Source organism: Pleurodeles waltl, chromosome 10 (genome assembly GCF_031143425.1).
Source record: "Pleurodeles waltl isolate 20211129_DDA chromosome 10, aPleWal1.hap1.20221129, whole genome shotgun sequence".
Taxonomy (NCBI): Eukaryota; Metazoa; Chordata; class Amphibia; order Caudata; family Salamandridae; genus Pleurodeles; species Pleurodeles waltl.
The window spans coordinates 232,962,436-232,978,719 of record NC_090449.1 but is presented as its reverse complement, the minus strand read 5'-3'; the positions used below and the strand labels follow the sequence as shown (position 1 = coordinate 232,978,719).

The 16,284-nt window shown below is 43.4% G+C and overlaps 1 protein-coding gene across 1 annotated transcript in view; it reads right to left on the bottom strand.

The window, feature by feature from the left end:
- Nucleotides 1–16,284, bottom strand: part of VPS35L (VPS35 endosomal protein sorting factor like) — a 430,244-nt gene that overhangs the window by 210,059 nt on the left and 203,901 nt on the right. The window contains exon 22 of the mRNA XM_069210247.1: nt 7,385–7,465. Within this exon, the coding sequence (XP_069066348.1) occupies nt 7,385–7,465 (81 nt within the window). The remainder of the gene's footprint in view (nt 1–7,384; nt 7,466–16,284) is intronic.

Genomic DNA, 16,284 nt, shown 5'->3' with positions numbered 1-16,284 from the left:
TGCTTCATTCCGCCATCCAGTGAACAGTGATGAGCTATTGCTCTTAAATATCCGTCCTTCATCCTTTATCTTTATATAGGTAGACAGAGTCCCAATGGGGATACGAAAATGGTTCCTGTGAAATTCACCTACCTTATTACCCAGAGATTTTCCACTTTCATACAATTGGGATTTATCTACAAATAGGTAGACGGTACGCTACCTATACTCCTAAGATCAGAGTGCACAAAAGCTTCACATAAGTTATTTCCAAGTTGACATAGACTTCAGGCACCCAAAGTGAAAAGTGGGGACTAAAAGTTTCAATTTGTAGGGTGATTACATTATTAAGTGGGGATCATTCCACATGATGGCAAGTCACAACTAGAGAACACGGGAAGAGAGTGTCAAGTCTGTCAGAGAGCAAGGCAAGTGGGGGAAAGTCCTGCTTGGAGGATGGAGGAAAAGCCATGACAGCAGGTGGTACCATATGCAGACGGAGTGTCTACAGATGTAAAGGGCAGATACTTGGATCGATCTTGTGTTAGATGATATGATAGCAGACTCCATGAATTGACAAATAAGGTTTTATTTAACTTGGACTCCCTGTTTAGTGTATACACCATCTTCAGGCAATTCAGAACAATGCTCCATCTCTTATAATGAGGTTGTCTCCTTGCTCTGCCATTACTTACCACTTTTCTGCTATCAACTAACTTCAAAGCAGCCTATCTTCAAGGCTTTGTGCACCTGTCAGGTTGCAAACTCTTGCACTTTCAGAAACAAAATCTTTAAATCTAGCTGTTCCTCCACTAGCGCCAGCTGCTACCTCCTTTCACTATCCCATAGTGTCAGGATGACCTGCTACGATACCAGCACTCTCCAAATCTGTTTCAGTCACTGATTTATGACAGTAAGGCAATGTGTTAACCTGCAGATGACAGATCAATTGTGTTAATGTGGTGCTCATGTGAGCTTTTTTTAAATTAATGTATAACTTTTAAATTACAAAGTCTTTAAAAAAGCATTGATTGTGGCCACTGAGACATCTTATTTGTCCCACGCAACGAAAATGATACTTACCCAGTAAGCATCTGTTCGTGGCATGTAGTGCTGTAGATTCACATGCTGTGCATACTCCTGCCATCTAGTGATGGGTCCGAAGTGGTGCAAGTTGTTTTTCTTCAAAGATGTGTTCTGAGTCATGAGATCAAGTGACTCCTCCTCTTGGTGATAGTGTGCATGGGCATCAACTCCTTTGTTAGATTGTTTTCCCATAGGCGGGTGAGGAAAGGAGTGTATAAGAAGTAGAGAGATGTCCATGCAAATGTAAATACATATTCACAAAGATACATAAATATAAAGTAACTGCAACAGCCACAGGTGTCAGGGATGAGTGAGGACACATGTGAATCTACAGCACTACATGCCACAAACAGATGCTTACTGGGTAGGTAACATTTTCCGTTCCATGGCCTCTGAGGCTGCAGATACACATGGTCTGAATAGACTGTAAAGCAGACCCTCCATAAAAGCAGTGGCTAGCCCATGGGAGTTGTAGTTGACTGGAAAAGTGTTCACAGCACAGCTTGACCTACGCTGACTTGCTGACGTGCTAGTACATCCACATAGTATTGTTTTGTAAATGTGTATGGTGGAGACCATGTAGCTGCCTCACAACTGTCAGCTATTGGGATATATCCAAGAAAAGCCATAGTGGCACCTTTTTTCCTAATAGAATGTGCTCTAGGAGTAACAGGTAACGGTCCTTTGCTTTAGCATAACAAGTCTGTATACATTTAACTATCCATCTAGTTCTGCTGGTTTTGAAAATTGGACTGCCTTTATGAGGCAGTGAAAAGGCTACAAACAGCTGTTTAGTTTTCCTAAACTCTTTGGGTCTGTCAGTGTAAAACATGAGTGCTTTCTTAACATCTTGAGTGTGGACAGCTCTTTCCACAACAGAGTCAGGATGTGGGAAGAGGACTGGTAGCTCAATAGATTGGTTTATATGGAATTGTGAAACCACAAAAGGAAGGAACTTCGGGTTTGTGCGAAGGACCATCTTGTCTCTATGGATCTGGAAGAAAGGTTCTTCCAGGGTTAATACCTGGAGGTCACTGACACATAGTAGCGATGTGATGGCAACTAGGAAAGCTACCTTTCAAGAAAGGTATTAAAGAGCACATGACTGAAGTGGCACAAAAGGAGAGCCCACAAGCCTTTAAAGCAGAATATTGAGGTTCCAGGATGGTGCAGCGAACACCCTGGTTGGAATGGCCCTTTTAAGGCCTGTCAGGAAAGCTTAATGGCTGGGGTTCTGAACAAATAACTAGGTTGTCTGTTCTGTAGATATGCAGCTATCGCTGCGCGATGTAGGCAAATAGAAGTTTAAGCTAGGTTTGCTTTAGTAAATGGAGTAGATAAATGATCGCTTGAACAGTAGCTTTCATGGGGTCAATATGTTTGATTTGACAATAGCAAACAAAACCGTTCCATTTTGCTGCACAACCTGCTCTAATTGTGGGTATACGGGCCTCCCTGAGAATGTCCATACATTCCGCAGGCAATTCTAAGTAACCAAACTCTGTGACCTCAGGAGCCATATCGCATGGTTGACTAACTTGGGGTTTGGATGTCTGATTTGTCCTTGATTTTGAGTGAGAAGGTCTGGCCTGTTGGGAAGCTTTTCGTGGGGGACTACTGATAGGTCTACAAGTGTGATGATCCAAGGTTGATGTGCCCAAGTGGGAGCTAAAAGGATCATGGTGAGAGACATTTGCCTGATCCTCCAAACGAGACATGGATTTAGAGGGAGAAGAGGAAAAGTGTAAGCCAATATCCCTGACCAGTTCATCCATAGAGTGTTGGCCTTGGATAGACGGTGTGGATAACTGGAGGCGAAGCTTGAGCATTTTGTGTTTCATGGTGTGGCAAAAAGATCTATATGAGGAGTTCCCCACTTTGCTAAGTATAGTTGAAGAACTTGTGGGTGGAGTTCCCATTTGTGGACTTGTTGCTGCATCCTGCTGAGCGAGTCTGCAAAACTGTTGTGTGTCTCTGGGAGATACTCTGCCACCAGGTGGTTGTGGTGGTGGAAAGCCCACTTCCATACTGTCTGAGAGTTGTGACAATTGAGACGACTGTGTCCACCCCTGTTTCTGTACATAATACATGACTGCCCTGACATGTCGTCCGTGGGGACTAAGACAACGTTGTGAGACAGATGATGAAGAAATGCTTTTAGGGCGAGAAACACTGCCTGAAGATCCAGGTAACTGATGTGTGGGGATTGGTGACTGAGATACCAGAGCCCTGTACTGCGAGGTCTTGGAGGTGAGCGTTCCAACCTATCAGTGATGCATCTGTGGTCAGAATGACTCAAGGCACAGGGGGCAGAAAAGGCCACCTTTCAAGAAGTTGGTGGTGTTCCACCATTGCAGAGAGCCGTGAGTAGGGCGGCCTAACAACACTAGATCTTCCAGGAGACCCTGTGATTGAGACCACTGATGAGACAGACGCTGCTTTAGGGGACACATGTGTAGTCAGGGCATGGGGAACTATGGCAATGCAAGACACCATCATCCCTAACAGTCTTATAATGGTCCTGAATTTGTACGTATGAGTCTCCTGAAATTGAGAGTGAAGAGACTGAAAACGCTGAATAACTGGCTGGGTGGGGTATGCTAAACCTAGCTCTGCATTGTGAATGGCTCCTTGATATGGCTGTACCTGAAGAAGTTTAAGGGGGGCCTGGAGAAGTTCAGAGTAAAAGCCAGCGTGTAAAGGAGATCCACTGTCAACTGGGACTGATATTGGCACTGTTGTAAGGAACTGGCTTTGATTAGCCAGTCATCCAGATAAGGAAAGACGTGGATGTTCTGTCTTCTGAGGTGTGCAGCCACCACTGCAAGAATCTTCGTGAAGACTCTGGGAGCAGTAGTGGCCAAAATGGCACACCCCTGAACTGGTAATGTATGCCTGCAACAACGAATCATAAGTATTTTTGGTGTGCAGAGTGGATGGGAATTTGAAAGCAGGCATCCTTTAGCTATAGAGCTGTAATAAAGTTGCCTTGCTGTAGAAGTGGAATAACATCTTGAAGCGTTACCATGTGAAAATGCTCTGATAGGATATATTGGACTAGGGGTCTGAGGTCGAAGAGTAGGCCTTAGAGAACCATCCTTTTGGGAATTAGGGAGTATAGGGAGTATACTCCTGACCCTTGGTGTTGCAACAGAACAGTCTCTATGGCCCCTTTGGTAAGAAGGGATAGGACCTCTTGTTTGAGAAGAGTGCGGTGCTCCTGAGATAGTCTGTGGGTGTGAGGGGGAATATTGGAAGGAGTGGTGATGAGCTCCAGACAATAACCATGTTGGAGAGGACCCATCGGTCTGTGGTGATTTTGACCCAGTGTGAAAGAACATTTTGCAGCATTCCCCCGATAGGTGTGGGGTGAGCAGGGGGAAGATGGAGGTAGGTGCTGCTTCGCAGTGGAAGAAGAGCCTCGGGAGACAGTGCTCTTACCTTGTCCCTTATTACTGTTGCCTCTAAAGGAACCCCTATAGAAATCTGTAAAGTAGGAAGCTTGAGGCTGTCTGGAGTGTGATGTAGACTCCTCAGAGGGTGCTGGTTTGAAGTAGTTTGTAAAACCTGGGCCACAAAAAGTGCCACTCTGTGTTGGAGATTGGAGGGCACTCATGGCCTTTGCTGTGTCTGATTCCTTTCAGAGCTTTTCAAGGGCACTGTCCAATTGAGGTACAAAAAGGTGCTTCTAGTTGAAGGGCATATTAAGGACCGCTTGCTCTACCTCTGGCTTGAAACCTCTGGTTTGAAACAGGAGCAGCGAAACAAAGCATGCATTCTGAGGAGGACACTAGTATTAATGTTGCATGTAGTTGTGTCAGTTGCGTCCAGGGCACAACAAACTGAGTTGTTGGAAATTGTTTGCCCCTCAGCAACTATTTGTTGCCCTCTATTCTGGTGCTCATCTGATAAAAACTGGAGGAGCTCCTCCATTTCATCCAACTGAGTTCTGTCATATCTGGCCAATAATGCTTGTGAGTTGGCATTACACAAATAATTGGCTGCTTGCGCAGCAACACTTTTGCCCGCAACATCAATTGTCTTACTCACCTTCTCTGGAGGAGGTGAGTCCCCAGTGTCCTGACTGTTGGCACATTTCTGCACTGTGGTGGCGCAATTGAGTCAGGAGAGACCTGAAATCTAATATATATTGGGTCAGAGAGATCTGGTTTGTATTTCTTGTCAAATCTAGGGGTGATAACCCTAGAGCGTACGGGTTCTTTAAACAATTTTGTCAGCATGACGAAGCATGCCAGGGAGCACTGGAAGGAACTGAATATCACTGTGTGTAGAGGTTAATGTATCAAATAGGAAGTCCTGCTCTATAGGGTCCTTGTGTAACTCTACATTATGGAATGCAGATGCTCGTTCCAGTACTTGTTGGTAGGACGTAGTGTCCTCTGGTGGTGAGGGGCAATGCAGGGTAGAGGTCTGGGTTGTTAGAAAGGATGGAGTCAGGATCATAAGTGTCTCAGGGATCTGGATCATGTTGAGGCGCACCCAAATCTTCCCCAGTAAATAAAGTGGATCCCTGATGAGTGTAATCTCCCTGTGTATCTGATGCAGGAGAAGGAGGAGGGGAGGGAGGCAGAGGGGAAGTAGGGGGTGGAGGAGGTGGAGAAAGATGTGGTGGAGACGGCCTATGACATGGGCTGGTTGCCTGGTCCATGGTTTTCCTCTTCTGATGTGGAGGAGTGTCCAAAGCTTCCTGAAAGGATAGCTTCTTCTTCAAAAGTACAGGAAAATTGATAATGCATCCTGTACCCTCCTGAATTTGGAAGCGGCGTTGACGAGTGTCTATGTTCTCCAATACAGGCTCCACATTAGAAGGTGATGCACAGGACCTGCTGGAGTCTCTGTGGTCTGAAGATTTCGGCTCCGAGTGTTTCAGCACCAAACGTTTCAGTCGGTGCGATTTTGTCAGCACCAAAGTGGAGGCAATAGGAGTTCGGATCGAAACGGAAAGAACCTCTCGGTCCGATTTGAAGTAGGTTGAAGACGATGGCTTGATCTTCGCTGATGTTTTTGGAGCCAGGCCAGAAGGTGGGGCAGCCAAAGCAGTTTTCCAGTTCCAACCATGGCCTGGAAGCAGTGGAGGACCAGCGACCTCTAGAAGGTTCTCTTAATAGTCTTGGGGTGAGCAGGAAAGGTGAGCGTACTCACAAGTTGCACCGAGGTGACTGGGCGTTGGAGGAGTCCTGGATGGAAAAGGCCTCCTCTTCCTATGCAGGTTCTTCCTGTGTGTGTTCCTCCCCAAAGATGTCCGGGGTGTCGTCTGAAGTCTTGTGTGCCATTTCCAATCAACGTGCCCTTCGGTCCCAAAATGTCTTCTTTAATAGCAATGATCTGCAGGCCTCACAGGTAATCTTGATAATCGGGGTAGAGGCAGAGGTTACACACCAGATGTTTATCAGTGTGGGGGAATTTAGTGTGGCACTGAGGGCAGAAACAGAATGGAGTCTGTTCCATCAGGTTGGCATATCTGTCAATGCCGCGTGGTACGGTAGGCCCGAGTTGGGTGAGGACGCCTCGAGGGGCGCGCAGTCGGTGCCCAGTCTGACGAATCGAAGCAAGCATTAAAGAGGAAAAGTGCGAGCAGAAACAATACAGTCAAAAGACGGTAAGAAAGAGAAAAGATTTTGAACAGGAGCAAAGACACACGCGCTCGAACCTGACGGCAGAGATAAAACAATCTAACAAATGAATTGATGCCCGTATGGGCTGTCACCGAGAGGAGGAGTCACTCGATCTTGTGATTTAGAATGCTTTTTAGAAGAAAAACAACTTGCACCACTCCGGACCCAACAATAGGTGGCAGGAGTATGCAGAGCATGTGTATTTATAGCCAAACATGCTATTGAACACTAAGTTACCGGCCATTTCTACATTTAAGTTCTAGTACCTTCTGAAAAGATTTCACTATAGATTAATTACTTGGCTGACAAAATCAACAGTAGACTTCAAATATGTTTCACTTTGTCTCAAGTAAGGTAACATATGCACTAAGTACTACCAGTAGATTGAGTTCAAATGTAAAAAATATAGTTGAAACCTTAAATGTAATTTTCTGAACAGAAGTGTTTTATAGAATGAATTTAAAAATTACAGTTAGGATTAACATATGGAACAGGAATGAGTAGAAATTGCTATTGAAAGAAAATCTACTTGCAAGTTTTAAAATGTTCTTTAACACTTAGTGCACAACAAGAAACAACTTTGGGATACATAACCATAATTTGAATCTGACAATGTGCCACATTTTCTATATTACGCAACAGTACATACTAATGAAATATTTTGGAACATAATTTGATCTTACTTTACAGAGTCATGCATGGTTTTACAAACATGCAGTAGAGCGTTTAGTATGACCGGATCCTTGGTCAACTCTTGCTGATTTCTGTAAAACATAAAACATGAATTCTGCTTTCAGAGTACTTTATTATGCAAAAGTAAGTCTTAAGATGATGAAACACATAACTTGAACTTGAAAACAGTGAATGGGATATAGAATATCAACTAATGATACCATACTGAAATATTAGGGCAATTGGTATAAACATGTAAATTCAGCCAAAACCCTGTGGGATCAGTCGGACATTTCCTACCAATAACAGAGAAGCTTATCCATTGAAGAGGTATTGGTACTTCTTATAGTAACCAATAAAATGAATTATTTAAAGATATATTTTTGCTATTTTGTAAAATTGAGCCACATGAGCGTCAGGACTGCAGAAAGCACCTAGGAATCTTTTTGGAAGGACAACCAACTTTTTCACATGGGCCACAGCTTTCCAAGAATCGTTCTTGTTCCAGATTGCACAAACAGGCAGACCAAGAAACTGACATTTGTGTGGTATTTTACGCATTCAAGATTACGAAGGTAGGTTATAAAATGGAAGGAGGGTCACAAAATAAAACATCCATTTCAACAAATCAAAAACAACCACCGAAATCTGAACCGAAACAACTAAAATAACCTGCTAAATAATGTGTAGGATGCCACAAGCAATCCAGTAATAATCCTGCCCCCCTGCTATACCTCCATAAAAAAAAATTGTGGTTCAGAGATTTTCATTTTTGATTTGTGTTTTTGGACCATTAGAGAAGTAATGTAGCTTGGGTAGACATTGCTGATCTGGGCTGAATTTTTCTGGACGACATTTTTAAAAATGGAAGATGTGTTGTAGTGATTATGTAATATTTCAGGAACCATGAGACCTATATACTTCATTTTGGTGTCAAAACATAGGTTTTGGGGGGTCAAGTAGTCTTATAGAGATAGAAAATAACTTCTCAGGGCAACCCTTCTGCCATTTTCCAAAATAGCAGCTGTAATAGAGGAAGAGACACAGAAATAAAACAAGTAAGAATGGTTTTTAATCCTTTTATGTATACACCAAACAATGTTTATGATCTGAATATGAAACAAATAATGTTTATCACTCCTGTTTTAAAAACATTTTCATAGTTCACTTTGTTTCGGCAATCGCTAGTGGTACATTTGCAGAATGTTGAACATTTGAGAACCGCATATCAACAGGGACGTCTATTTGTAGCACAGGTTTTGCAAGTACATGTAAGTTCTGTGGGTTGAGGCTTTACAAATGTCGTAGGTTTTTAGCACCTCATCAATATCTTCCCAACCAAAATCACACAGATCATTCTCTACATATGCATGATCCAAAACATTTACACATCTTTTGATCAGTAAAACATTCTTTTTATGTGTCCACGCACAGTATGTGATGCCTGTGGAAGGTCAGTTAGCTGGACTGATATCTTGAACTCACTGTACTGAAGACTGCCAAATGTGTCAGTCAGAACCCATTTTCCACACACACACACACAATGTATTTTTCTATGTCTTTAAAGTCACATTCTTCTTCTGTCTGAGCAAATCCTTTTAGAAACTTCACAGGTTTAGCAGCTAAAGATCCAAGCTGTGTTCCAATTTTGCTCATAGTGTCATCAGCCCTAACAATATGTTCCTTGATAAGAACACTGGGTAACTCTGGGTCAAGTTTCCTGTGCAGAATATGAAGCGAGATTAAGTGTATTTTCTCATTTGCTCCATAATTCATCCATAACTCTGACAATTCTTGGTTTATGAACAGTGTAACAAATTTAAGTTGCACAATATTATCATTTGTGTCATTTGAAAGTACAGTGACTAAATTGGAAGCATTGCAAACAGCCCACTCAACAGGGGAGCCTGTGACTGGTTTCAGGGGTTGCTGGACCATGGTGAGCTTCTTCTCTTACTTGTTTTTACTGTTGACGCACTAGAGAGTGCTTTGGACCACGCCTCCCACCAAGCCACCCGATCTTGGCAGACAATTTCAAGGATAGGAGAGCGCGTCCAGGCAGTGAGCGCACCAAAGGTGCACCTAACGCAACACCGTCTGCACCTGTCCGTGCCCAGATCACGTCAAGCGACAGGCTCTCCAGGCAGTTTAGCTTCTGACAGCAGCCTAACAGCGAATTATACCCGTGAGGCGCTGCTGGCACTTAATTCAGGTAAAACCAGTGGTTGTGACCAGCTTGAGGCTGGTACTAGAATCGACCTTGACACCTTCATTTGTCAGCACTGCGTCCTTCAATTACACACACATTGGTCTAATGCTAAGAGTTTAAACACAGTCGCTGCCTCAACTTCCTCCCCTCCTCTACCACAGTTAAGCAAACCAAAGAAGACATTATTTGGTCTCCTAATTAACACCCATTCCCTAGTAAAACACACTACAGAGTTACATCTGCTTATGGCGACTCACAAACCTTCTCTGGCCTTTGTTACTGAGATATGGGCCAACCCCTCCACCAGCCCTAAAATTCAGGCAGCTTTGCCTGAGGGCTTTGCTACTTTCTGACAACCGGGGAGGAGCAGAGGCAGCCTGGCCATTATATACAAGTCTGATTTATCAGTCCACTGTGACCCTGTGACATCATCTATATGCGAGGCACTCGCCTTTTCTATAACAGTCTCCAATAATCATACCTTCAGAGGTATGGTCATTTATCACCCATCACGCCCAAGAGCCGCTTTTTCCCTGGAGATTAGCAGTCTGATCAAAACCAACATTCTGCTCTCAGATTACAATGTCTTAGGTGATTTTTATTTTTACTTAGAAGACTTAGTGGAGAACAATAAAGCAGCACTTCTACAGACCATGTCAGGTTTAGGACTTCCACAAACCATAGTTGGCCCCACACACTCAGCAGGGCATACAATAGATGGGATAGTTATCAATAACACAACACTCAGCAATATTATGATCCTTCCTATGGCATGGACAGATCATAGTGCAATTTTATTTGACCTAAACATTGGTTAGCTGGAATCAGTCTTAAAAGCCTTTCCCAGAGCATTGGTCTCCCTGACTTGGGATAAAGTTTTACCTGCCCCATTTAACAGTATGCTAATTGACTTTCTCCTTGCTCATCCGAAGAACCTCAATGCAGCTGCATCTTACTACACTACATGGTTAGACTATGTTGCCCGTGCCCTGGCTCCTGCGAAAGCAGTTAATCCTAACAGGCAAAATATAACAGCCCCTTGGTTCTCAGAAAAGCTCCGGGCCATTAAACAAAGCTGTAGAAGAAAAGAGAGGAAATGGAGACTAGAATACAATGAGGTTGAGAAGGCCAAGTATAATACCTGCTTGGCTGAATATAAAGCAATGATTAATAAGGAGAAAGCAGCGTACTTTAATAATAAAATAGAAAATGCCACAAATTCTACTAAAGGACAGTTTTGAATGCTTACTAAACTGACCACAGTATCTTCCAACTATGTTTTGCGCACTAGCCAATCTTTTTGTAACTCTTTGGCCAATTTCTTCCAACAAAAAGTTGAAGTTGTTTTTAGGGACTTTGTCTCCCTATCCTCCTCATCTCACTCCACCCTGGCCCCCCCATAACCTTAAGTCAAGGGCATATCCTTTCAGAGTTTGTGTTCCCCTCCATAAAGGAAGTGATGAGACTCATCTTCACTACTAAATCTGGGTCTAAGCTTGACCCCTACCACCCACCCCCCGGAAAGTGGCAAAGCTTGCAGCGGAGACCACTGCTCCTGTACTTTTGAAGATTTTCAGGCCATGTTGAGACTTGGATCCTTGACAGCTTCCTATAAGAAAGCCTCCATGCTTTCCCTTATAAAAAAACCTAACCTGGACCCTAAGCACCCATATAGCTATCGTCCTAGATCTTCTCTACCCTATCAAGCTAAAATTGTGGAAAAGATTATCAATAGGCAACTTGTAGAGTTTATTGAGACCCACAATATTCTTGACAATACCCAGTTTGGGTTCTGCAGCGGGCACAGCATGGAGGCTGCACTGATCAAGGCTATTGAGGAGATCAGACTATCCCTTGATGGGGGAGGGAGGGCTGCTCTTAGCTTGCTCAATCTGTCAGTGGCTTTTGATACAGTCAACCATGGGCTGGTGCTGGAGAGCCTCACTGATAGAGGAATTATTGGAGCAGCGTGGGACTTGTTGAAGTCTTTACTCTCTGACCGCCAACATGAGAATCACCTTGGCAGATTTGTTTCACCATCCTTCTCCATTCCTTGTAGGTCCTTCAGGCATCCTTGCTTAGTACAATCCTTTTCCATGTCTATATCACCTTGCTGGCCAGCTTAATCAGATAATTTGGCTTTTCACTTACATCTTACGCAGACAACATACAATTTGTTGTTTCCTTTGCCAGCGAAGATACCAAAGGTCGGGTCCAGATTTTGCGACTGCATGCGCACAGTCAGTACATGGATGACTAAAAACTGGAAGACTCAATTCAAGCAAGACCAAAGTATTACTCTTCACACCACAGAGCTCCTTTTGGACAGATTCCTGTTGGCCACAGGAATTGGGTCCACTCCCGGTAGCCAAAAAATGCAACCTCAGAATCTTAATTTATGATAGATTGTCCTTTTCTACGCTCAGGTCTCTAAAAAAGATTCTTCCCTTTATTCCTAAGTATCTACATAAACTGGTGGTTACCTCATTGGTAATGTCCAAGTTGGATCACTGCAATGGCATGTTTCTCTATGCACAGCAGTCTGTACTAAACAAACTACAAACACTGCAGAATGCCGCAGCAAGGTTACATCTGAATATTCCCAAACATCACTCGATTTCCAAACACATCAAGAAATGGCACTGACTTCCTATACATCAGAGAATCACTTTTAAGGGCACTTTGCATTGCCTGCAAAGCACTTAGCAATCAGGGTCCTGCCTTGTTAACAATAGCCTAAAGTGGTACACACCAAGAAGGACATTTAGGTCGGCATCTAGCATGATAGCTGTTGTCCCCAGGTTTAAACGCTTGGCACATGCTTCTTTCACTGAGCTACCAATGAGTGGAAAGCTCTGCCTACCACCGTCATATCAGCTCCCACTTTACTGACCTTCAGAAAAGCTGTGAAAACCTGGCTGTTCAACACTGACTTAGACCTATCCCACCTTAGGCTCCTCAGCCATACTGAAGGGACTCTTTCTGGGTGGTCATTCAGCTAACGCCAAGACACCTTTGGGTATACATTGCGCCCTTGAAAATGCCTTAACGTAACATATCATCATCATCATCTTTTTTTTTTGGTTAAATAGTATCAACCATAAATCACATAAATACATAACACATAATAATCATAACAAGCTAAGAATTTACATGGTTAAAAGCTTAAAATATCACCAATTTAGTTTTTCAGCCGAAGTTCAATAAATAAAATCCTATAAATAATTAAAAATTTACGCAATTCCGCCAAGTTATTGCTCTCTTTAAAAAAAGACCCCATCGCCCAGCACACCAGCACATCAGGGACCATTCGCAGCCACACGAAAGCTGGCCGATATTGCACAAGCCCCTTTTCCTCAGCAGGGGGAGTAAAAATTGTCGTCTAAATGGTGCATAAAAATCACAGAACAAAGTAAAAGGGATCAGAGACTGTGCGTACACCCCATCACAAGGGCAAATTTGTATGGATTTTGGGTCACACTGTCAAAGCGGGAAGCACAAGTTACTTCTAATTACTCCTAAGTGGAAGCGCAAAATAAGTGTCCTTCCCCATACATTCTGTACCGTGAGGAGATACATCTCTGGACCCATGGACATGTTTAGCATTAGGAAATCCCTCACTGATTGTTTCATTAATTCCACTGCCTCCCTCTTGGCTCTTAGAATATTAAGAAGGGTCTCCTTTGCCCAATGTTTATCAGACTGTGTTAGACACTCTGGGGCATTAAACATTTCTGGGCGGCCAAGGGATGCAGCAAGGTCTTTTATATAAGACAGCCAAGGAATATCTAAAGCGTGATTGCATGTCATACAGTCACGCATGATTTCCCTGTTTAGGGAGGCATACTCATTTGACTAAACTGAGATCAAAAGCAGAAAGGGTGCCATCTTATTAGCATCATCTATGAACTACAAATTCAATTCCTTATGTATGCAGAAACCAGAGGTATTTTGTCCCACATCCAACAGCATTCTACAGAAGCGATTTTCCTCTGACAAGGGAGCCTTGCTTCCTGAGTGGACCCAGAGTGCTGCCCCATACGTTAAGACCGGGAGGCATTTGCGTCTATATACCTCAAGCAGGGGCTGTATGGGTTTATTCCCCACTCTTGAGGCAAACTCAAAGGTAGCTCCTACAGTAGCATTAAAACGTGCAGACCATCTTGAAATGCAGGGCTTGCATGTACCCTTATCATCAAAGGTTACCCCTAGATAGGTAAATTTCTGTACGCGGCTGATACATTGGCCACTGATCTTTACCGCACCCACTTTACTCAGTGGTTTGCCGCAAACCATGAAGTGTGACTTACTACTATTTACCTCCAAGTTCAAGTCAGACATAAAATTGTCATAAGCCTTTACCACATCGCGGAGACCGTTCATGTTACGGGCCATAAGTATGGCATCATCCGGATATATATGGACCGGAACACTCTTTCCACTTATTATGGAACATTCGTACATTTTTCCACTAGGAAACTGTGCAACCAATTAGTATATAAAAGAAAAAGGGTAAGGGCCAAAACACACTCCTGTCTCACACCCATTCTAAACCCAAAAGATTACGTGCATTCTCCCTCCGTCCCAAACCTCACAGTTGCATTTGTTCCTGAATGTAAGTAATGGAGAAATTCCACAATTTGGGGCTCCAAGTCGATCAAGGTTAGCCTTTCCCAAAACTTACTACGATTCACTTTAACGAATGCACAGCTAAGTTCCATGAAGGAAAGATACAGGGTACTCTTTTTTTGCCTGCGTATATTTACCAATCAGCATAAGCAAATTTAGACATTGCTCTTGAGTTCCAAGCCCTTCCCTAGAGCTATACCGCACCCTACTGAGCACTTCATTCCCACTCATCCAATCCTCAATGCTTCTTAAAACTATTTGCCCCAGGATTTTCACTGAGCAATCTAGGAGTGAGATTGGGCGGTAGGATTTGGGATGACTCCAGTTTCCCTTTTTATAAACGGGGACAATACATACCGATTTCCATGAAGAGGGGATCCCTACACTGACTGCCGCATTTAAGGCACTGAGCAGCATGGGTGCCCACAGCGGAGGACAGCATTTATATAGATCCATAGGAATGGCATCTGGGCCCAGTGCTTTGTGGCTAATGCTGTCCTGCACAGCCTCCAACACCTCATCAAGAGAAAATCTAATAGCCAAATTAGGGGTGTGTCCATGCAGCTCATCCATTTCCTCCCCTTGTGTACCCCCCATAAAAACCCTGCCAAAATGGCTCACACAGACATCAGGTAGGATATTGCAGCCCAGCCCTTCAGTCGTTTCTGTCCCAAATGTGCCCCTATTTATGATCTTCCAGAACAGGCCTGAGTTCTTAGTGCGCGAAGCGCGTTCCAGATCCTCCGAGGCCTGCTCCTTGAGCTGCTGTTTTCTTTCCTTTAAGACAGATTTAAACTGAGCTCACGCACTGCTCACATAGGCCTTATCTCTCAGATACATAACATAACATAACATAACATAACATGATGCACAACACAAAGGTCAACTTCCTCCAACTTGCTGTTAAGTTATTGAACAATATGGCCCGTACCTTTTGAATATTTCTCAGCAGGCACCGACTACTCATTGGGAATCATACCACTTACAATAATTAGAAATTTAGTGTTCACTTAAGCAATAGAGATGTTTTTCAGGTTAACATCTCCAAGTTCATTTTGTTCAATGTTGATGACCAGAACTGATCAAGTTGCACAGGTATAAGTGTCAATTTTTTGATGCACGCAAGGCCAATTGTTCCACTTGTAGACCTTTGTCTGATTCCCTCATATTTTTTGACAGATAGTTCAAGATAACTTTCAAAGACAATGTGCTGTTCTTGAAAGGTGCACAGTGACTTTGATATCTGTAGAACAGTCTGAACGACCTCTCAAAATTTTTGCATGGATGAAATCTTGACCATATGCAATTGTGACATATAGTCCATAACAACAGCAGTTTTCAATGAGGACACCTTTTCGAATAGAAATTCTTAATTTTTGTATTTTTGTATTTTTAACATTTGCAATAACATAACCAGTATAACACATCTGAAGGTCAATATGTGCATCTATAGACAAAAAAACAACAAAGGCGAATAATCATCTTATGTATGAATCAATAGAAATGTATCAAATCACCACTAAACACACTGCACAAACTACCATATCTTGGGACCGCAGATGTGTACAATGAAGGAAAAGGAAGTAAAAACAACAGAGGGAGGGCGGAGATAAGAATGAAAGTGAATAGAAAAAGAAAAAGAGTGTGGCTAAGCAGGAAAAAGGGGGGGAGGGGTGTAAAGGGAACGTTGCAGCCGTCAGATCACCAATATAAATGCAGGTATTTATGGATAGCATGGAAGAAGAACATAACCATGGCATGATCAATGTGAAGCGCTAGGTGACTGTATGCCGCTTGTTGCGTGGGTCTCCAAGAAGGAGCGCAGGAGGGCCCATAAGTCTCTTGGTCAGGAGCCCTCCGCCATAAGCTCCCAGTATACCATTAGTTGTTCTTGACAATACGAAGCATCCCGCAACCATTCACAACAACGAGGAGCCCGGCGGTGCCCCCAGCACATCGCGACCCTACGCTTAGCCAGCAGCAGCCCCACCAATCTCCTGTGCGCGACGGGAATTTCCTCAACATATCGCATAAGGGCGAGTTTTGGGGTGTGCGGGAGTCCAAGCTCAATCA